At 40.6% G+C, this 22448-nt stretch overlaps 1 protein-coding gene across 2 annotated transcripts in view; it reads left to right on the plus strand.

The window, feature by feature from the left end:
• Positions 1–22448, plus strand: part of TMED10 (transmembrane p24 trafficking protein 10) — a 61911-nt gene that overhangs the window by 26886 nt on the left and 12577 nt on the right. For both annotated transcript variants that reach the window (XM_067028064.1, XM_059055913.2), the window contains 2 exons: positions 9055–9166; positions 14494–14567. In XM_067028064.1, the coding sequence (XP_066884165.1) occupies positions 9055–9166; positions 14494–14567 (186 nt within the window). The remainder of the gene's footprint in view (positions 1–9054; positions 9167–14493; positions 14568–22448) is intronic.

Here is a 22448-nt window from a genome sequence, read left to right on the forward strand (position 1 = left end):
TTCCTTGAGGTTTACCTGTCTGTCTTTTCCTATCTCCATGCAACAACCATTTAGGCCCTAGTCATCCCTGGGTTTAGTCGATGCAGACTACTTTATCTAGTTTGCCATCCATTAGCACTTTTAGATTGAAAGTATGGTTAGTGACCTAATTGTTTGTGGAGTTCTGAGTTATCACTAACAAGCAGTTACCATAATAGCAAAAATGCTAACAGTAACAACGACAATGATAATAATAACACTTACTGAGTGCTTGCCAGCTGCCAGACACTCTTCTAGGCACTTTACCTATATTAAATTTAATTTTCACAATAACCTCATAAAGTACATACTCTTGTTCTTATTTTATATATGAGGCACAGAGAGGTTAAGGAACATATCCAAGGCCTTACAGCTAGTAAGTGGCACAACTGTGATTTGAACACCAACCTGAGGCCTGACTCTAGAACCTTCAGTCTAACTACTATGCTGTACTGTCTCTCAAAAGGAGAAAAGGGTAGGTGTTTCTGTTTTGGTTCCTTTTTGTTCAATGTGTAGAGCTTCTCCAAGGGACTTGGCTGTTTCTGAATTCCTGAGTTAGTCATTCAGGAGCTACAAGGTTTATGGTTAGCCTTAAAATAATATGTACACATTGTATACTCAGTATGATATGCCAGACTGGTCATAAACCTGAGGAAGACAGAGTGCAGGTAGGAGCCTATGTGAAGGAAATTACATCTTCAGAGTTTCACTAAAGCTGCAAGCTGGTTGACCTCTGCTGCTATGGTAGCACGCCCGGAAAGACGTGGATTTGGCTTTTGGTTTTTAACATATTCTTGGACTGGTGGGGTATGGAGCTGATTCAGCAAATGAAAGCAATGTGTGACCTGTGCCATTAGAAAGACACAGACTTGCCACCTTCCCCATAGATCATATGTCATTTTACAAGGGTAGGTATAGACTTGTCCAAATTAACTATTTGTATTTACAACATAAAAAGTATATGAAAATGTTTATTTACTTGCTTGGCTTTGATTATAAATTTCTTGAGAATCTAGAGAGGTGTGTGTGTGTGTGTGTGTGTATGTGTTTGACTTCATCTTTCTGAATAGTATTTTTTTACATAAGCTTTTTATCTTAGAACAGTTTTAGATTTACAGAAGAACAGTGAAGATAATACAGTTCCCATATACCCCACACCCAGTTTCCCCTATTGTTAATATCTTACGTTAGTATGATACATTTTGTCTGTCACAATGAACAAGTATTTATACATTATTATTAACTAAAGTCTATACTTTATTCAGATTTCCTTAGTTTTTACCTAATGTCCTTTTTTCCTGTCCCAGTGTCCCATTCTGGATATATTACATTTAGTCGTATTTCTTTGGGCTCCTCTAGATTATGACAGTTTCTCAGATTTTCCTTGTTTTTGACAGCTGTTTGAGTTTTGAAGAGTACTGATCAAGTATTTTGTAGGATACCCCTCTATTGGGATTCGTCTGATGTTTTCCTCATGATGAAACTGGAATTAAGGGTTTTGGGGAGGAAGACCACAAAGGTAAAGGGTCATTTTCATCATATCATGTCAAGGGAGCATATTGTCAACATGAATTATCACTGTTATATTGACCTTGATCATCTGGCAGAGGTAGTGTTTGTCAGGTTTCTCCACTGTAAAGTTACTCCCCCCTCGCCCTTTCTATGCTTTGGAAGGAAGTCACTACATGCAGCCCACACTTGAGTGGGGAGTATGCTTGACTTCCTTGAGGGTGCTGTTCCTAAAATTTCATAAATTATCTGAGAGTGTTCTGCATGGGAGATTTTTTTCTTCTCCCCAGCTTGTTTGTTTGTTTGCTTGTTTAATCATTTATATCATTATGGATTCCTGGGTGTTTATATTTTGAATTACAATCCAATACTGCTTTATTTTGTTGCTCAAATTGTTACAGCTTTGGCTGTTGGAAGTCCTTTCATTTGGCTCCTGTGTCCCTTTGACAGACCCCTGTTGTTTTTTGTCTTGTTTTGTTTTTGAGCACTTCTTTACTTTCTGGCACTACAAGATGTCCCAGGCTCATCTTGTGTATTGTCCCAGTCCTGGGGTCAGCCATTTCTCCAAGGAGCCCTGGTTCCCTTTTATTGGAGAATGGTATTAGAAACCAAGATCTGGATGGGTAGTATTATTTTTAAGGTATCTTTTCCTGACACTTTTTTTTTTTCCCCCCCAAACACACTTGTGGTACCAGCAAGTGGCCAAAAGTAGTCCCAGCCTTCTTGCAACTTTAGAGTAAGGCTGAGAATCCCCTGAGCAGCAAGAGGAGCTAGGATGGGGAGAGAAGTGGTGGTGCTAAAGAGCAGAGGCCCGGGGTTCACGAGCATTCATCCAGTTCCTTCAGGTCCCACCTCTGCATTGTTAGGTCAGGGAGATTGTTATGGAGGGGCACTAAAAGCATCCATCTGAATTGTATTTCTATCTTTAGCAAGGCCATGGTTGAAAGTGGAGAGTCTAATATTGGTCACAGTCCTTTCACAAGAAACTTCCTGAGAAATTGTTCTTGTTTAGTTCCAGGAAAATTATCTCTGAAGATAAATTTGTGAGCTTTCATCAGAAAACAAATGATGTGTATCCCAACTTGTTTCTCTCTTAATCTTGGCTTCCAGAAAACTGAGAGCCAAATTTATTATGCAAATACCATTTGCTTAGTTCAGGTTCTTTTTTTAATTTTAAATTAATTAATTTATTTATTTTTGGCTGTGTTGGGTCTTCATTTCTGTGCATAGGGCTTTCTCTAGCTGCAGCAAGCAGGGGCCACTCTTCATCGCGGGGCACGGGCCTCTCACTATTGTGGCCTCTCTTGTTGTAGAGCACAGGCTCGAGACACGCAGGCTTAGTAGTTGTGACTCACAGGCCTAGTTGCTCCGCGGCATGTGGGATCTTCCCAGACCAGGGCTCGAACCTGTGTCCCCTGCATCGGCAGGCAGATTCTCAACCACCTGCGCCACCAGGGAAGCCCTAGTTTAGGTTCTTGATAGTGCCTATTAGTTTCTTCCTCCAGGTGAACTCTATTCCTTAATTCCTAATTGCTTTATTTGCCTAGTGTTTTGGCCTAAGCTACTTAAAGATCCTTTGGAAGTAAGCAGGGTATTATCTTGAATGTGTGGTCAAGGGAGGGGGGCAGGCTTCAGGAGTAGAAGAACTGCTCAAGAACCTGTTTTCTCTGGCCACTGCCTAGAATCGTCCAAGAAAATCCAATTCTAAATGAGTCTTGTTTTCCCAGTGGACCTGTATTCTTACTTATTTGATGGTTTTGGTGTGAGTATTCACATATTCTTGACATCAGCTACTATGCATATACAATTAACACTTTCTTCCCTACTTTGTAAGTTGTGAACTTTGGTTTGCTTTTCTTCAGGAGGTGTAATCTAGAAACAAATCTTTATTACTTCCCATTCCTTGATGTCATATGGGCAAATTTTATGGCTTGATATTACCTTTGTTTAAGAACTTTACAGTAAATTTTATGTGTTTTTATTGTTAAGGGGGAATCCTTTAAGGGTTTGCTGTTATAGTAGGTGAAAGTGGCAGTTATCATATTACCAAGGTGGTTCTCTAGTAGAATTTAAGAATAAAAAATACAATCTCTCAGTTTTTGAGGAACCAGATGATCTTTTAAAGTGATCTGTAATCAGAACATTTTAATTAAAGAAACTTAAAACCATCACTTCAGCCTATTAGACTTTGCCGGCTCTGGCTAGTCACTGAGATTTGCCCAGTTTTCTATTCCCTGATTTTAGCTACCTGCTGATTTATGTAATTATGCTGGGGTTAGGGCATGTGATTTTTTTTCTTTCTTTTTTAAGATCAGTGGCTTGGCTCCTTAATAGCTGCAAAGTTATGAACTATGTGGGAAACCTACTGATTTTCAGAAAAATTCTGGGATCTCAGGCTTCCCTGGTGGCGCAGTGGTTGAGAGTCTGCCTGCCGATGCAGGGGACATGGGTTCATGCCCCGGTCCGGGAAGATCCCACATGTCGCCGAGCGGCTGGGCCCGTGAGCCATGGCCGCTGAGCCTGCGCGTCCAGAGCCTGTGCTCCGCAACGGGAGGGGCCACAACAGTGAGAGGCCCACGTACTGCAAAAAAAAAAAAAATTCTGGGATCTGTTAGAATCCCCAGCAGTCTCTAAGAGCCTAACATGAAGGTTAAATTGTCAAGTTGCCTGTCTGGATTTCCAAATATCTGGATAGATACCCTTATATAGTTGTGTCAACTGAAGGTCATAGGGAGTATAGAAATGTGGAGACACTGATGGAAATGTGATCATTATCACACACTATTTCCAGAAGGTAAATTTCATGCTGATAAATGGTATAGGCAGTGATGGGTGCTTTGCCTTCAGCCTCTTGTAAAATATTTGCGTCTTTAATACATTTTCAGATGTCATAGAAAACCAACAATGCAAGTGGTTCTACCATGACTGTAGTACCTCAGTATAGTGTAGAAGAAGACAATTTAAACAATTTTTACTCCTTCCGAGAACCAGTTGGAAGTGTGGATTCTATTAGAGTCTTTCAGAAGAACATGGCAGACTTCTTAATTCATTTTGCAAAGTACTCAATGAAGGATTTTTGCCACTGCTTAGTAAGAGTTTTCTGACCTTTGCCTAGGATCCTTTGTCATCTAAAGAGGCTCCTGTCCTTAAATAATTTTTTTTGAAGAACCCTTTTAAAATCTTAGGAGAGGGGCTTCCCTGGTGGCGCAGTGGTTGAGAATCTGCCTGCCCATGCAGGGGACACGGGTTCGAGCCCTGGTCTGGGAAGATTTCAACATGCCACGGAGCAACTAGGCCCATGAGCCATGGCCGCTGAGCCTGCGCGTCTGGAGCCTGTGCTCCGCAACGGGAGAGGCCACAATAGTGAGAGGCCCGTGCACCGCAATGAAGAGTGGCCCCCACTTGCCACAACTAGAGAAAGCCCTCGCACAGAAACGAAGACCCAACACAGTCAAAAAATAAAAAAATATAAAAATAAATTTATAATAAAAAAAAATAAAAGATATTCTAGGGCACATGTATTTTTAAAAAAATCATAGGAGAATGCAAAGAGAGCATAAGCTATTCTTCTAGGAAATAACCTGGTTGGGCAAATTTATGCCAAGTCTTGTAAGTCTGATTAAGTTGAATTGTCCTTTGTTTGGCTTTTTCTTTTAGTTGATAATTCAGGAAAAGTATCACATGAACAAGAGGTCTTTAGGAATTTTCAGGGCTAAATATTCCCATGCAGATTGTTTATTTATTGCTGACTTCAAGGCCTCTACCTTGTGGCTGCCTGCTAATCCCTCTAAGGTGGAGAATGCAGACTGAACAGTGCCATGTCTCACTCAAGAGGACTCTCAGACTAAGCCCTCTAAGGTGGAGAATGCAAACTGAACAGTGCCATGTCCCACTCAAGAGGACTCTCAGACTCTCTGACTTGCACCAACTCAAAGAATCCATCAGATTCTGTTAGTCTTTCTTGGCTTCCCTGCATTCTACTTCTTTCAGCCATTCCTGCTGTAGGGCTGCAACATGGAATGTAGAAAGAGCATAGGTTTTAGACCCTGTCTTCAAATCTACATACACAATTTATTAGCTCTGTGATAATGAACAAGTTACTAAGTTTCTGCCTCAGTAAAATGGGGATAATAAGACTGGCCTCTCTGGGATTGTTGTGAGGATTAAAGACTATGTAGGTAAAGTTTATAACATAATTCCTTAATCCCTGTATCCTTCCAGACCACTCAGTTGTAGACCCCAGACCTAAATCATGTGATACTTTTCTTTGCTTCCGCATCCTGGCTGCTAGGTGAGGCCACTAGAAATCCATGGTCCCTGATGTCAGCTCTCACCTCAGTGCTGCACAACAGTTCTTCCGTGTGATTTTAGCCAGCTTTCTTCCTGTCCTATGCCGAGGTCAGATATCGGTGGCCCGGAAGTTGGTTCTATAGACATTTTTTGTTTGGCCTTGAGATAGTTTTTCAAATGTTGGGATTGGTTGTGAGGCTTTAAAAACTAGGAGATTTCAAATAACAGTTAAAATGTTTAGGTTCTTTTGGAGAATTAGATTGTCTGAAAAGCTGGCGTGCCATGGTAGTAATTGGTTTCTCCCTTGAGACAGGCCTGTCTCCTGTTTGCCACATTGTTCACCACACCCCGTGGACTTGTGCTGGCCCATTAGACTCAGTTTATGCTGCTTGCTTGGTCTTTGTGGGCATTCACTTTTTGGTCTTGTCCTGTGGTCTCTCCGGTTTTTTTGTTTGTTTGTTTTTAAATATTTATTTATTTATTTAGCTTGCGCTGGGTCATAGTTGAGGCGTGCAAGATCTTCGTTGCGGCATGCATGCGGGATCTAGTTCCCCAACCAGGGATCAAACCTGGGCCCCCTGCATTAGGGGTGCAGAGTCTTACCCACTAGACCAACAGGACAGTCCCCGGGCTCTCCATTTTTATTTTATTTATTTTTAAATTTATTTTTATTTATTTTTTTCTCCATTTTTAAAATTCCTCAAATGTGGCTCCTTCTCTCCATACACAAAGCCTTCATCATCTCTAACCTGGAGTACTGGGTTAGTGTCCTAACACATCTTCTTATCTCTAGCATTGTCCCTCTTGAGTCTGTCTTCTCAGTGTTATCAGACTTATCTTTCTAAACTGCAAGTTGAATCACATCACTCTAGTTTCAGATTCTTCATTGCCTTTCCACTTTGTGCGCAATAAACTCCTTAGCATGATGTTGTAGTTCCACATGATCTGGCTAGTATCTCTCCAGCCACTTAACCTCTCTGTGCCTCAGTTTCCTCCTGTGGAACATGGGAGAGAAAATACTTCTTACCTGTAGGGTTATAGTGAAGATCAAGTAAAAAATGCATATAAAGCCCTTGGCACAGTACTCAGCATTTAGTAAGTGCTTAATAAATATTAGCTATTAGTGTTGTGATGATACCATGTTTTTGTTCTGTTTCGTTTTTCTGGACCTAAGCCTTCATATTTGCTGTCTCTTCTACCCTGAATGTCTTTACTCCTATTCTTCCCTTGATTGCAACTCATCCTTCATGACTCAGCTTCTGTGTCACCTCCTCCACGATACACTCTGTGAGTGACCCTCCATAATCCCATGGTACAGACGCACTCTCCACACTGCAGCGAAGTTGTCTCATTTCTTATTCTTCTCCTATTTATACTCTTAAGCCCTTCGAAGATGGGAACCATCTTCCACATCCTATTTCTCCAGTGACCAGTGCAGATCCAGGCATCTTAAATGTTTGACAGATTAATGAATGATCAACATCATTCATGGCAGAAGATACTTGGTTAATATTACTGCTGTTACTCTTAGGGAATTTAGATGTGCCATAAAACCTTTTTTGTTTGTTGGGTTTTGGTTTTTTTTGTGTGTGTTACGCGGACCTCTCACTGTTGTGGCCTCTCCCGTTCGTGCATGCTCAGCAGCCATGGCTCACAGGCCTAGCTGCTCCGTGGCATGTGGGATCTTGCTGGACCGGGGCATGAACCTGTGTCCCCTGCATCGGCAGGAGGACTCTCAATCACTGCACCACCAGGGAAGCCCCATAAAACCTTTTTATTATCCCATCATTTCAAATTTGTCTAGCAGTGATAACTATTCTTTCGTTATGTTTTTCTTCCCAAAACTGAAATAACTTTATTTCTGATGATAAGTGATACATGCCTTTGTAGAAAAAAAAATTATAAAGAAATCTCACTACTCAGAAATAACTAGTGTTATTAAAGTACTTTAAATATATAGGTTTATATGTATACTACTCAATTTTTATATTTAAAAATCTCATCTATAATTGAATCTTGTTTTACAAACAACATAAGAACGTCCAGTTTAATATAATGAATTCACTATTTTTGTGTTCTACATTTCAAGAAGCTTCCTGTCTTAGGTCATGAAATGTGCCTTCTGCCAAGACAACCATGTGCTCTAGAAAAGAAGCCTGAGACCTGGTCTGTCATATTACTGTGTCAAGCCCTTGCTTTATATGCGACTGTTCACTTACCAATATATGCCGCTTCGTCTGTGCTTAACAGGCCGTTTTGTAGGAATGGAGCGGTTTAAGTTTGGAAAACTAGAGCCAACAACCTGGAAGACAGGAATTATCATTTGTGGAAGCCAAAGATGTCTTTTTTAGGAGTAACTTCTTATTTATTCCCCTGCCTTCCCCCACCCCTTGTAGCCATTGACATAATCCACATAAAATCTGCAGGAATAGCTCTCCCAGATTTTTCCTCCAGGCATGCCTTCTTTTCCTTCGCTCCTTGTGTCAAGTGCTCCATTTCCACTATCCACCGCCCCCCACCGTGTGTCAAGATTTGTTTTGTACAGGAAATGTGTTCTTATATATCTCTCTCCTTTTTGTAGTATATTCTTTCAGTAATTGTCCACTTCCATTTTCCCTTTCTAGGAAATGATGCTGGTCTACATTCTATAAAGTGAACTTTTGCTGATAAACCCACTTTATATCAACTGTGTGAAATTTGTTGTATTTGGGTTTCACCTTCTAATCCAATTCCTGTCTTTGGGAATGGTTGGACCATAGTGATCATAACAGACTATCTTTTTTTTTTGATATATTTATTTATTTATTTTTGGCTGCATTGGGTATTCCTTGCTGCGCGTGGGCTTTCTCTAGTTGTGGCAAGCAGGGGCTACTCTTCTTTGCGGTGCGTGGGCTTCTCATTGTCGTGGTTTCTCTTGTTGCAGAGCACAAGCTCTAGGTGCACACGCTTCAGTAGTTGTGGCATGCGGGCTTCAGTAGTTGTGGCTTGCGAGCTCTAGAGCGCAGGCTCAGTAGTTGTGGCACGTGCGCTTAGTTGCTCCGCAGCATGTGGGATCTTCCCGGACCAGGGCTCGAACCTGTGTCCCCTGCACTGGCAGGCAGATTCTTAACCACTGCGCCACCAGGGAAGCCCTGGACTGTCTTTTATAGACAGTGTTTCTTTCCATTTCTCCAATTTCTAAAAGTTCTCTTCCCTAGTATTATTTGCCACCTGTTCTTACTTACTTTTTATTTTTAGATTACAGATTCTGCTGGCCATATTCTGTACTCCAAGGAGGATGCAACCAAGGGGAAATTTGCCTTTACCACTGAAGATTATGACATGTTCGAAGTGTGTTTTGAGAGCAAGGGTAAGTAAATCAGAGTATTTTCCCTGAATTAAGCATCATCTTCTAAGCAAGTTAGAGCATGAACTTTCTCTTTTGGTCTGGGCAGGAAGAGGAAATGAAAACTACATTTGCTGGAGTGCACACACATATAAGTGAAAGTTGGTGAATTGGTAGAGTTCTTCATGTGCAGGAGTAGGCATTTCTTGAATCCTGTGATATACTTGGCTTGAATGATAGAGTTGAATTTGGTATAGATACTAGAAAATAGTGCATTTATATGCTAGTGACATGTTTTCTTTGGGATTAGAAGTAGGGTCTGTCTGACAAATAATGTATCATCAGAAGCAGTTTCGATCTCCAGGGCACTTAATATTTCCTAGTCCCGATAACTTGCTGTGGCCTCTTCTGTGCATCTCAAGGCCAAGAGTCCTTAGTAACTTTTAGGCTGATTGATTACCTGATGGCTTCTGTGCTCAGTGGTTGGGGAAAAAGCAGATGCCTTTTCACTCCCTATTCTTCAGCTTCAAGGACACCAGACTCTAAAAGCTGTATGCATTTATACCTGGTATATTACTTGGGACCCTTTGGGGCTGCAGGACACAAAAACATAAGTCAAACTGGCTTAAAGAGGAAGAAGAGAGAGACCATATGACTCTCTGAACTGGGAAGTCTACAGTGTGGTACTGACTTCAGGCAGGGCTGTATCTTGGGGTTTTAACGGTATCATTGGAACCTTACATTGTTTTTAGTGCTTCCTCTTTTTGCCTCCATTTGACTTTATTCTCAGGCTTTCTCCGTATGGTAGCAAAAGGACTCCTGGCAATTTTACATTTATAGAATGTTCAGAACATAACGATCCTAGAAGAAAAGCAAGCACCTTTGCCAACACCTCCAACATATTCCCAGGAATAGGAAAAGAACTAGCTGCTTTTAACATTTAACCAGAAATTGACCCTTGATCTAAAGTGGGTCAATTTAGCCTAAAAGCTAAGGGAGTTTGCCTGAAGTAAATGGAATAATAGATTAAGAATAGAATATTAAGACTATAATAGTGATTTCATGACTGATACCCTTCTCCCTGCCCCCACCCCTGCCAGTTCCAGGATGTCTCAACAGTATTCTAGACATTTCTACATGGTTGTGCTATTCTTACCTCAAAACTCAGACATCTAAGACTGTATTCATGACCTACTCTTTCAAATTAGTTCCCCTCACTCATCAGTACACCATCCTTCCAGTTACTTGGGCTCACATATTTGAAATTACATACTTTTGTCTTTTCCAGTCTGTCATCAAGTTATGCTGATACTTCTTTCAAAATACCTCCTGTATCTGCCACCACACAGATCTGAACTCTAATCTTTCAAATCATGGATCATGTCATTAGCCTTCTAACTGATATCCCTGCTTTTAATATATCCAAATAGTGCCACCAGATTTATCTCCTAAAACACATCTTTCATTATGTCAGTCCTTTTTCAGAAGCTTTCCCTTCTTTGTAGTGGCAGTAATATTCCTGTTCTATAGAATGAAACACAGAATCATGACATTTTCAAGCTAGAAGGGATTTTAGGCATCGTGGCTTTGAATAGTCTTTATACTCTTGCTCCATCCAACCTTATCTTCCTCTGCCCATCAGGCCCCAGTCATTCTGGTTTGCTCTGCCTTCTAAACATGTCACATTTATTCATTTGTTGGAATGCTCTCTTCGCATATGAACATAGGTTTACCTTTAGTTTTGGGGGTTTTTTGTTTTTCTTTTTAAATATTTATTTATTTGTTTCGGCCGTGCCAAATCTTAGTTGCCCCACGTGGGATCTTTGTTGCGTCGTGTTTAGTTGTGGCATGCAGACTTCTTAGTTGCAGCATGCAGACTCTTAGGTGCGGCATGCATGTGGGACCTAGTTCCCCTGCCAGGGATTGAACCTGGGCCCCCTGCATTGGGAGCGTGGAGTCTTACCCACTGGACCAAAGGGAAGTCCCTACCTTTAGTTCTTTTAGAATGCATCCCTCAGCCGTTCTAGTCTGCTTGATATCTCAATCAATTGATTGATTCATCCATCGCTGTTCTAGGTGTTAGGGATATAGCAGTGAATAAAACAGAAGTCTCTGTTCTCAGTGGAGCTTACATTTTCATTGGAGCAAGCAGACAATGGACAAATATAAGTCAAACGGGGGCTTCCCTGGTGGCGCAGTGGTTAAGAATCCACCTGCCAACGCGGGAGACACAGGTTCGAGCCCTGGTCCAGGAAGCTCCTACATGCCGCGGAGCAACTAAGCCTGTGCGCCACAACTACTGAGGCTGCGCTCTAGAGCCCAGGAGCCACAACTACTGAAGCCTGTGCTCCTAGAGCACATGCTCCACAATAGGAGAAGCCTTGCACACCGCAACAGAGTAAACCCTGCTCGCCGCAACTAGAGAAAAGCCCGCGTGCAGCAACGAAGACCCAATGCAGCCATAAATAAATTTATTTTATTTATTTATTTATTTATTTAAAAAAAGAAGTCAGATGGTAATGAGGGCTTTGGAGAAAAAACAAACACCTTAAGACGCTGAGCATGTCTCAGAAACAGCAAGGAGGTCACTGTGGCTTCCTCTGAATAGTGCATCACTTACTGATTGGATTGTTTATTTAAGTATTTGAATATATATATATCTCACACACACAGCCTTGTGTTGTTTAAGTGTCTCGTGTGTATATCTTACATTCCCAATTTTGAACTCTTTGAAGGCAGAGATTATCTTTTGTTCTGAATTTCTCATATGCTGATGCTGTGCATGTAAATGCCTAGGAACTAGTTCAAAAATGTGTGTGTATATATGTGTGAATGTATGTGTACACACACACGTTATAGCCAGCACTCAATTTCTAGTTTCATTTGTGTTTATTCAGCTGTTTATTCTGGTATGAAGACCTGATACCTTGTAGTCTTTGGAGCACCTTTTAAAAGACTGTCTATTTGTCAGGCAAATGCAGAGAGAAATTTCAAAGGGTCTTTTTACAGAGGAGACCCTTTATGGCCATGATGTCAGCTAAGGGGATGGGCTGGCTGTTCTGTGCAAGAAATTGTGTGGTCTGGACTCAGATGGTCTGTGGTTTTGTGGTTTCATTCGTGTTTGAATAATGCTAAAGCTGTGCTCTGGCAAACAGAGATAGTGAGAAGAGTCTGTTAGGAAGAGAATATCTTGATCATTTGGACCAGGCAGAGCTGTGAGCTGCTTGGATTTCACGACTTTTTAAGTGAGGAAGGAGAAGCAAATATTTACATTGAATCTCTTATGGGCAGTGCTGTGATCAGGTTTGCACGTTGGATTTGGGAGAAGATACCTCTCTGGGTATCACTTTTTGTTTTGCTTTCTTTTGTTTTGGAAACCTAATTGGCTTAATGCCCAGAAGGTATCTGTGACTTGGCTTAGTTTCTTTCTTTTTTTTTTTAAATAAACGTATTTATTTATTTATTTATTTTTGGCTGTATTGGGTTTCCATTGCTGCATGTGTGCTTTCTCTAGTTGCAGCAGGTGGGGTCTGCCCTTTATTGCGTGTGCAGGCTTCTCATTGCAGTGGCTTCTCTTTGTTGCAGAGTACGGGCTCTAGGCACATGGGCTTCAGTAGTCGGGGCGCACTGGCTTAGTTGCTCCGCGGCATGTGGGATCTTTCCGGACCAGGGCTCGAACCAGCGTCCCCTGCATTGGCAGGCAGATTCTTAACCACTGCGCCACCAGGGAAGTCCTTGGCTTAGTTTCTTGATCCTACCTATTCAGTCTTATTTTATTGCTTTCAAATTGATCTTTGTAGTCTATCCAAAAGAATTTCTTTACTGTCTTTTAAACATGCCACAATCCTTTCAATAGCTGAGTCTTTGTTCATGTGTTCCCTTCTGTCATCCAGATACTTTGTCTGCCGTCAGGTGCTACCTCTCAAGTGAAGTCTGTCCACAACTAATCTCTTCCCTCTTCTAACCTTTGCTCCATAGCTGGGATTGTCTGAACCATTTTTGTTTTTTCCTTAAAGTTTTATGTGCTTTGCATTTTCACTGTAGCTGGTATGCATATTTATGTCTTAGATGCCCATAGAATTATTGAAGGCAGAGATTGCAATCTCCAGCATGGTTCTAGCGCCTTGTGAGTTCTCAATGAGTAGTTTTTTTTTTGTTTTTTTTGGTTTTTTTGCGGTACGCGGGCCTCCCACTGCTGTGGCCTCTCCCGTTGCGGACCACAGGCTCTGGACGTGCAGGCTCAGCAGCCATGGCTCACGGGCCCAGCCACTCCGCGGCATGTGGGATCCTCCCGGACCGGGGCACGAACCCGTGTCCCCTGCATCGGCAGGCGGACTCTCAACCACTGCGCCACCAGGGAAGCCCAATGAGTAGTTTTTGAATTGACATTTCAGAAAATCTCCAGTGTTTCTCAGGGTACGGTCTCAGGAACCACGATGCTTAACTGGCAGTATTTCCCAAAACTCCTAATTTCATGCAGGCAGTTTTTAATTATACAAGTAATCAGGTGAATTCCAGGAGATTGAGACTGAGCAGTTTTCTGGGCCTCTTTTGAATCTTTACCTTTATCCTACTTGATGATTTAAGAATAGAATTCCTTTTGATCAAGCTGAATCAGATTATCTTTTCTAATATGAACATTGCTCTGTTGGTCCTACTATCCCAAATAGACTTTTCTGTTTGTAAGAAGTATCCCTGAGAATTTTACTGTTAAGTTTCTTCTTGGGCTCTTCTAAAAGGCTTTGTGGGAATAGTCCCATAACACTTTATTTACCTATTGAAATGGCCTTACATTGACCAAAATGTTTGAAATAAGTGGAATAGTAGACAAATCCTATGTACTTTTCAGTACTCATATTTGTATTAAGTAAATTCAAGCTTAGCGTATACCCAGTAATCCTTCTCTCAAAATTTCACAGGTCAACCTTTTCAGATGTGGAAATGTGCCTTTTCAGCCTAAGTTGGTGCCCACTACCTATTGGTCTATATGCCACTCAATTGTATGCTGTTGTGACTTTTATTTCCTAATCCAGTGAGAGCCTGTGTGTTTTCTGTTCCCCTGTTCTGTTCCTCTGTAGTACCAGCTGCAGTATCTTGTGTCCTGCTCCCTCAGAGATGTTTGCCAGCAGCATGTTCTTGTCACTTTCTGGCACCCCACACAGATAGAGGCTTTGTCTGCAATGCTTGTGATTTTTAGCTAGAGCCAGGAATTTTCTGCAGCTGAGTAGGGGGAGGAGTTGCCGCTGTTTCCCTCTATTGAGAGGGTAGGGCTTAGGGAGAGGGAGGGTGGGTGGGTGATTTCCCGGAATTTTAAATATTCCGCACAATGAATCCTTTTATTTCTTTCTCAGGAACAGGGCGGATACCTGACCAACTCGTGATCCTAGACATGAAGCATGGAGTGGAGGCGAAAAATTACGAAGAGGTATGTCCTGCTCTAACAGCCAGTAGAGGCAGTAGCTTGCTGTTCTGTGAGGTTTCTGTGACCTAGTCAGGCCAACAAGCTGTGCTTTGCCCAGGAGGCTGTGGTTTTCTCAGCAGTCATGTGATAAGCAGCTTGATATAAAAAGTTGTGTTAACAGCCTTGAACAATAATTCTGGCTGTGCTGTCAGCCAAATGACTGGACCACCTGTCCCATAGAAATGTTGGTGTGATAAAACTCAAGCATATGCCGTTAGTGCTCTTGAGACATCTGAAACCAGATATATATATTTATAATTTGTAAAAGCTGGAATTCATTTATGTTAATGTTCAAGGTTAAGAAAAGTGATTTTTTAAAAAATTCCTATGGCTTTTATTCCCAGACTGACAGCTATATATATAGCTAGGGCATAGATTCAGTGCTGTTTTAGACTTGAACAGTTGTGCTGTCTTTGAGAAACACAATAATCAAAAGTAGCTTTTAGTTAAAATAATTTCAAATTTTTCAGAGAGAGAGCAAGATGGAAGAAAAAACTGCAAGAGACTAGGAGTTTTGCTGACGGGAAGTATTGTAGAGAATAAAAATAGGCATTTATTTGGGCGGTAGGGAGGTGGAAGTGTGCATAGAATTAGGGGAAGGGAGACCAAGCTCTCTTAATCTCAATTATTGTGAGAGACTCTGGGGGCAGCACAAAATGGTTCTTCAAATGAAGAGTACCTTTGAAAAACCACAAGAACTATTTAAGACTGGAGGATTGATCTTTACAGAAAGATAAGAGTGTTTGTACCGAGATAGTCTTTTTACAGCAGTACCTGAAGGCATGAAGAAGAGGTGGGGTACAGGAAATGTAAATGGCTTTTGAAGAATGTAAACTGAATAAACAAAGGAAAGTTGTTTCAAGTGATTTAAGAGAATTTTTTAGGAATGTTGGAACAGGAGAGGTTATTCTATCTTTGGTCAGAACTTGGAAGGGAAATATCCCAAAATGGAAGATTGGAAGCGACTGACTGGTTCTACAACAGGAAGTAGTACTACAATGATTGCAGCTCTCCGGGTCTTTCCTCTTTTTTCCTAGTTCATGTGTGTGTTCAGTTGAACAAAACTAGACTGAGTTATTTGTAGGGAATAAACAGGAGCAAGTGATGCAGTTGTGAATGGAAGACAATTCCTAGTGGAGACTGGTTTGCTTGTTTCTGTCTCCAGGCTAGTTTAAGTAAAAGAAATAAAGCAAGAGCTTCTTTGTTTGATGAACTTAAGAGTAAACTGAAAAATCCAAGAATCCTAATTATATCTAAATAAGATCATGTAAGTTAAAGCACTGTTGTACGGTATAAAACACTAAGAAAAATGTATTATCATGAGGTAGAAGAATAGGTTAAATGATTTTCAGTTCTTGAGTACTGCTGCTATATTCTCAACCTCATATTGGATATTAGACATAGCTTGTTTTTCTCTAAAACAGATGGTATTATTGTGAGTTAACATATAGAATGATGTGGACGTCACTATCGTATGGCATTTTTTAATTATTTTTTTAATATATCTTTATTGGAGTATAGCTGCTTCACAATACTGTGCTAGCCTCTGTTGCACAACAAAGCGAATCAGCCACATGCACACATACATCCCCATGTCACCACCCTCTTGAGCCTCCCTCCCACCCTCCCTATCCCACCCCTCTAGGTCATCGCAAAGCATGGAGCTGATCTCCCTGTGCTATGCAGCTGCTTCCCACTAGCTATTTTACATTCGGTAGTGTATATATGTCGATGCTACTCTCATTTTGCCCCAGCTTCCCCCTTCACCCCGTGTCCTCAAGTCCATTCTCCATGTCTACGTCTTTATTCCTACCCTGCCACTAGGTTCATTAGTACCATTTTTTTTTTTAGATTCTGTATATATGTGTTGGCATATGGTATTTGATTTTCTCTTTCCGACTTACTTCACTCTGTATGACAGACTCTAGGTCCATCCACCTCACTACAAATAACTCAATTTTGTTTCTTTTTATGGCTGAGTAATATTCCATTATATATATATGTGCCACATCTTCTTTATCCATTCATCTGTCGATGCGCATTTAGGTTGCTTCCATGTCCTGGCCATTGTAAATAGTGCTGCAACGAACATTGTGGTACAAGTCTTCTTTTGAATTATGTTTTTCTTAGGGTGTATGCCCAGTAGCAGTGGGATTGTTGGGTCACATGGTAGTTCTATTTTTAGTTTTTTAAAAAACCTCCATACTGTTCACCATAGTGGTTGTATCAATTTACATTCCCACCAACAGTGCAGGAAGGTTCCCTTTTTACCACACCCTTTCCAGCATTTATTGTTTGTAGATTTTTTTTTTTGTGGTACGCGGGCCTCTCACTGCTGTGGCCTCTCCAGTTGTGGAGCACAGGCTCCAGACGCGCAGGCTCAGCGGCCATGGCTCACGGGCCCAGCCACTCTGCGGCATGTGGGATCTTCCCAGACCGGGGCACGAACCCGTGCCCCCTGCATCTGCAGGCGGACTCTCAACCACTGCGCCACCAGGGAAGCCCTGTTTGTAGATTTTTTGATCCTGGCCATTCTGACCATTGTGAGGTGATACCTCATTGTAGTTTTGATTTGCATTTCTCTGATAATTAGTGATGTTGAGCATCTTTTCATGTGCCTCTTGGCCATCTCTATGTCTTCTTTGGTGAAATGTCTATTTAGGTCTTCCACCCATTTTTTAATTGGATTGTTTGTTTTTTTGATATTGAGCTCCATGAGCTGTATGTATATTTTGGAGATTAATCCTTTGTCTGTTATTTCATTTGCACATATTTTCTACCATTCTGAGGGTTGTCTTTTCGTCTTGTTTATGGCTTCCTTTGCTGTGCAAAAGCTTATAAGTTTCATTAGGTCCCATTTATTTATTTTTGTTTTTATTTGCATTACTTCTAGGAGGTGGGTCAAAAAAGACCTTGCTGTGGTTTATGTCAAAGAGTGTTTTTCCTATGTTTTCCTCTTAGAGTTTTATAGTGTCTGGTCTTACATTTAGGTCTTTAATAATTCATTTTGAGTTAATTTTTGTGTATGGTGTTAGGTAGTGTTCTAAATTTATTCTTTTACATGTAGCTGTCCATTTTTCCCAACACCAGTTATTGAAGAGGCTGTCTTTTCTCCATTATATGTTCTTATCTCCTTTGTCGTAAATTAGGTGGCCATACATGCGTGGGTTTATCTCTGGACTTTCTGTCTTGTACCATTGATCTATATTTCTGTTTTCGTGCCAGTACCATACTGTCTTTTTAAAAAAATTTTATTATATTTTTATACAGCAGGTTCTTATTAGTTATCCATTTTATACATATTAGTGTATATATGTCAATCCCAATCATCACACCCCCCCCCCCACCGCTTTCCCCACTTGGTGTCCATACGTTTGTTCTCTATATCTGTGTCTCTGTTTCTGCCCTGCAAACCGGCTCATACTGTCTTGAATACTGTAGCTTTGTAGTATAGTTTGAAGTTGGGGAGCCTGATTCCTCCAGCTCCGTTTTTCTTTCTCAAGATTGCTTTAGCTATTCGGGGTCTTGTTTGTTTCCATATGAATTGTAACATTTTTTTTCTAATTCTGTGAAGAACGCTATTGGTAATTTGACAGGGATTGCATTGAATCTGTAGGTTGCTTTGGGTAGTATAGTCATTTCCACAATACTGAGTCTTCCAGTCCAGGAACATTGTATATCTCTCCATCTGTTTATGTCATCTTTGATTTCTTTCATCAGTGTTTTATAGTTTTCTGAGTACACGTCTTTCACCTCCTTAGGTAGGTTTATTCCTAGGTATTTTATTCTTTTTGTTGTGATGGTAAATGGGATTGTTTCCTTAATTTCTCTTTCTGATTTTTTGTTGTTAGTGTATAGGAATGCAAGAGACTTCTGTGCATTAATTTTGTATCCTGCAACCTTACCAAATTCATTGATTAGTTCTAGTAGTTTTCTGGTGACATCTTTAGGATTTTCTATGTATAGTATCATGTCATCTGCAAATAGTGACAGTTTTACTTCTTCTTTTCCAATCTGTATTCCTTTTATTTCTTTTTCTTCTGTGATTGCCGTGGCTAGGATTTCCAAAACTGTGTTGAATAAGAGTGATGAGAGTGGTCACTTGTTCCAGATCTCAGTGGAAATGCTTTCAGTTTTTCACCATTGAGTATGATGTTTGCTGTGGGTTTGTCATATAAGGCCTTTATTATGTTGAGGTAGGTTCCCTCTGTGCCCATTTTCTGGAGAGTTTTTATCATAAGTGGGTGTTGAATTTTGTCAAAAGCTTTTTCTGCATCTATTGAGATGATCATATGGTTTTTATTCCTCAATTTGTTAATGTGGTGTATCACATTGATTTGTGTATATTGAAGAATCCTTGCATCCCTGGGATAAATCCCACTCAATCATGGTGTATGATCCTTTTGATATGTTGTTGGATTCTGTTTGCTAGTATTTTGTTCAGGAATTTTGCATCTCTGTTCATCAGTGATATTGGTCTCCAATTTTCTTTTTTTGTAGTGTCTTTTTCTGGTTTTGGTATCAGGGTGATTGTGGCTTTGTAGAATGGATTTGGGAGTGTTCCTCCCTCTGCAATTTTTTGGAAGAGTTTGAGAAGGATCGGTGTTAGCTCTTCTCTAAATGTTTGGTAGAATTTGCCTGTGAAGCCATCTGGTCCTGGACTTTTGTTTGTTGGAAGATTTTTTTTTTTTTTTTTTTTTTTTTTTGCGGTATGCGGGCCTCTCACTGTTGTGGCCTCTCCCGTTGCGGAGCACAGGCTCCGGACACACAGGCTCAGCAGCCATGGCTCACGGGCCCAGTCGCTCCGCGGCACGCGGGATCCTCCCGGACCAGGGCACGAACCCGTGCCTCCTGCATCGGCAGGCGGACTCTCAACCACTGCGCCACCAGGGAAGCCCTGTTGGAAGATTTTTAATTACAGTTTCAATTGGGAGATTGGGATTGACATGTATACACTGATGTGTATAAAATGTATGACTAATAAGAAAAAATAAACAAATAAATAAATAACAAAAAAAAATTACAGTTTCACTTTCATTGCTTATGATAGTTCTGTTTATATTTTCTAATTCTTCCTGGTTCAGTCTTGGAAAATTGCACCTTTCCAAGAATTTGTCCATTTCTTCGTGGTTGTCCATTTTATTGGCATACAGTTGTTTGTAGTAGTCTCTTATAATCCTTTGTATTTCTGCGGTGTCAGTTGTGATTTCTCCTTTTTCATTTCTAATTTTATTGATTTGCGTCCTCTCCCTTTTTTTCTTGATGAGTCTGGCTAATGGTTTATCAATTTTGCTTATCTTCTCAAAGAACCAGCTTTTAGTTTTATTGATCTTTGCTATTGTTTTCTTCATTCCTATTTCATTTATTTCTGCTCTGATCTTTATGATTTCTTTCCTTCTACTGACTTTAGGTTTTCTTTGTTCTTCTTTCTCTAGTTGCTTTAGGTGTGGGGTTAGATTGTTTATTTGCAGTTTCTCTTGTTTCTTGAGGTGAGATTGAATTGCTATAAACTTCCCTGTTAGAACTGCTTTTGCTGCATCCCATAGATTTTGGGTTGTCGTGTTTTCATTGTCATTTGTTTCTATGTATTTTTAAATTTCTTCTTTGATTTCTTCTGTGATCTCTTGGTTATTTAGTAGTGCACTGTTTAGCCTCCATGTATTTATGGGGGGTTTTTTGTTGTATTTTTTTTTGGCTGCATTGGGTCTTTGTTGCTGTGTGCAGGCTTTCTCTAGTTGCAGCAAGCAGGGGCTACTCTTCGTTGCGGTGTGCGGACGTCTCATTGTGGTGGCTTCTCGTTGCAGAGCACGGGCAGGCTTCAGTAGTTGTGGCACACGGACTTAATTGCTCCACGGCATGTGGGATCTTCCTGGACCAGGGCTTGAACCCATGTCCCCTGCATTGGCAGGCGGATTCTTAACCACTGCGCCACCAGGAAGTCCCTGTATTTGTGTTTTTTACAGTTTTTTTTCCTGTAATTGATTTCCAGTCTCATGGCATTGTGGTCAGAAAAGATGCTTGATACGATTTCAGTTTTCTTAAATTTTCCGAGGCTTGATTTGTGACCCAAGATGTGATCTATCCTGGAGAGTATTCTGTGTGCACTTGAGAAGAAAGTGTATTCTGCCACTTTCGGGTGGAATGTTCTATAAATATCAATTAAATCTAACTGGTCTGTTGTGTCATTTAAAGCTTGTGTTTCCTTTTTTATTTTCTGTTTGGATGATCTGTCCATTGGTATAAGTGGGGTGTTAAAGTCCCCTGCTATTATTGTGTTACTGTCAGTTTCCCCTTTCATGGTTGTTAGCATTTGTCTTATATATTGAGGTGCTCCTATGTTGGGTGCATAAACATTTATAATTGTTATATCTTCTTCTTGGATTGATCCCTTGATCATTATGTAGTGTCCTTCCTTATCTCTTGTAACAGTCTTTATTTTAAAGTCTCTTTTATCTGATACGAGTATTGCTACTCCAGCTTTCTTTTGATTTCTGTTTGCATGGAATATCTTTTTCGACCCCTTCATTTTCAGTCTGTATGTGTCCCTAGGTCTGAAGTGGGTCTCTTGTTGACAGCATATATATGGGTCTTGTTTTTGTATCCATTTGGCCAGTCTGTGTCTTTTGGTTGAGGCATTTAATCCATTTACATTCAAGGTTATTATTGATATGTATATTCCTATTACCATTTTCCTAATTGTTTTGGGTTTGTTTGGTTTGTTTTTGTGGGTCTTTTTCTTCTCTGTGTTTCCCACCTAGAGAAGTTTCTTTAGCATTTGTTGTAAAGCTGGTTTGGTGATGCTAAATTCTCTTAGCTTTTGCTTGTCTGAAAAGCTTTTGATTTCTCTGTAGAATCTGAATGAGATCCTTGCTGAGTAGAGTAATCTTGGTTGTAGGTTTTTCTCTTTCATCACTTTAAGTATATCCTGCCACTCCCTTCTGGCCTGCAGAGTTTCTGCTGAAAAGTCAGCTGATAACCTTATGGGGTGTCCTTTGTATGTTATTTTTTGTTTTTCCCTCACCACTTTTAATATTTTTTCTTTGAATTTAATTTTTGTTAGTTTGATTAATATGTGTCTTGGTGTGTTTCTTCTGGGGTTTCTCCTGGATGGGACTCTCTGTGCTTCCTGGACTTGGTGACTATTTCCTTTCCCATGTTAAGGACGTTTTCCACTGTAATCCTTCAGATATTTTCTCAGACCCTTTCTTTTTCTCTTCTTCTTCTGGGACCCCTATAATTCGAATGTTGGTGCATTTAGTGTTGTCCCAGAGGTCTTCAAGATTGTCTTCAATTCTTTTCATTCTTTTTCTTTATTCTGCCCCTTGGCAGTTATTTCCACGATTATGTCTTCCAGCTCACTTATTCGTTTTTCTGCCTCAGTTATTCTGTTATTGATTCCTTCTACTGTATTTTTCATTTCAGTTATTGTGTTGTTCTTCTGTTTGTTCTTTAGTTCTTCTAGGTCTTTGTTAAACATTTCTTGTATTTCTCAATCCATGCTTCCATTGCATTTCCAAGATTCTGGATCATCTTTACTATCATTACTCTGAATTCTTTTTCAGGTAGATTGCCTATTTCCTCTTCATTTTTTTTTTTTTTTTTTTCCTGGTACACAGGCCTCTCACTATTGTGTCCTCTCCCTTTGTGGAGCACAGCCTCCAGACGTGCAGGCTCAGCATCCATGGCTCATGGGCCTAGCCACTCCACGGCATGTGGGATCTTCCTGGACCGGGGTGCGAACCTGTGTCCCCTGCATTGGCAGGTGGACTCTCAACCACTGCGCCACCAGAGAAACCCTCCTCTTCATTTATTTGATCTTTTAGGCTTCTACGTTGATCATTCATC

This window comes from Kogia breviceps, chromosome 3 (assembly GCF_026419965.1).
Source record: "Kogia breviceps isolate mKogBre1 chromosome 3, mKogBre1 haplotype 1, whole genome shotgun sequence".
Classification (NCBI taxonomy): Eukaryota; Metazoa; Chordata; class Mammalia; order Artiodactyla; family Physeteridae; genus Kogia; species Kogia breviceps.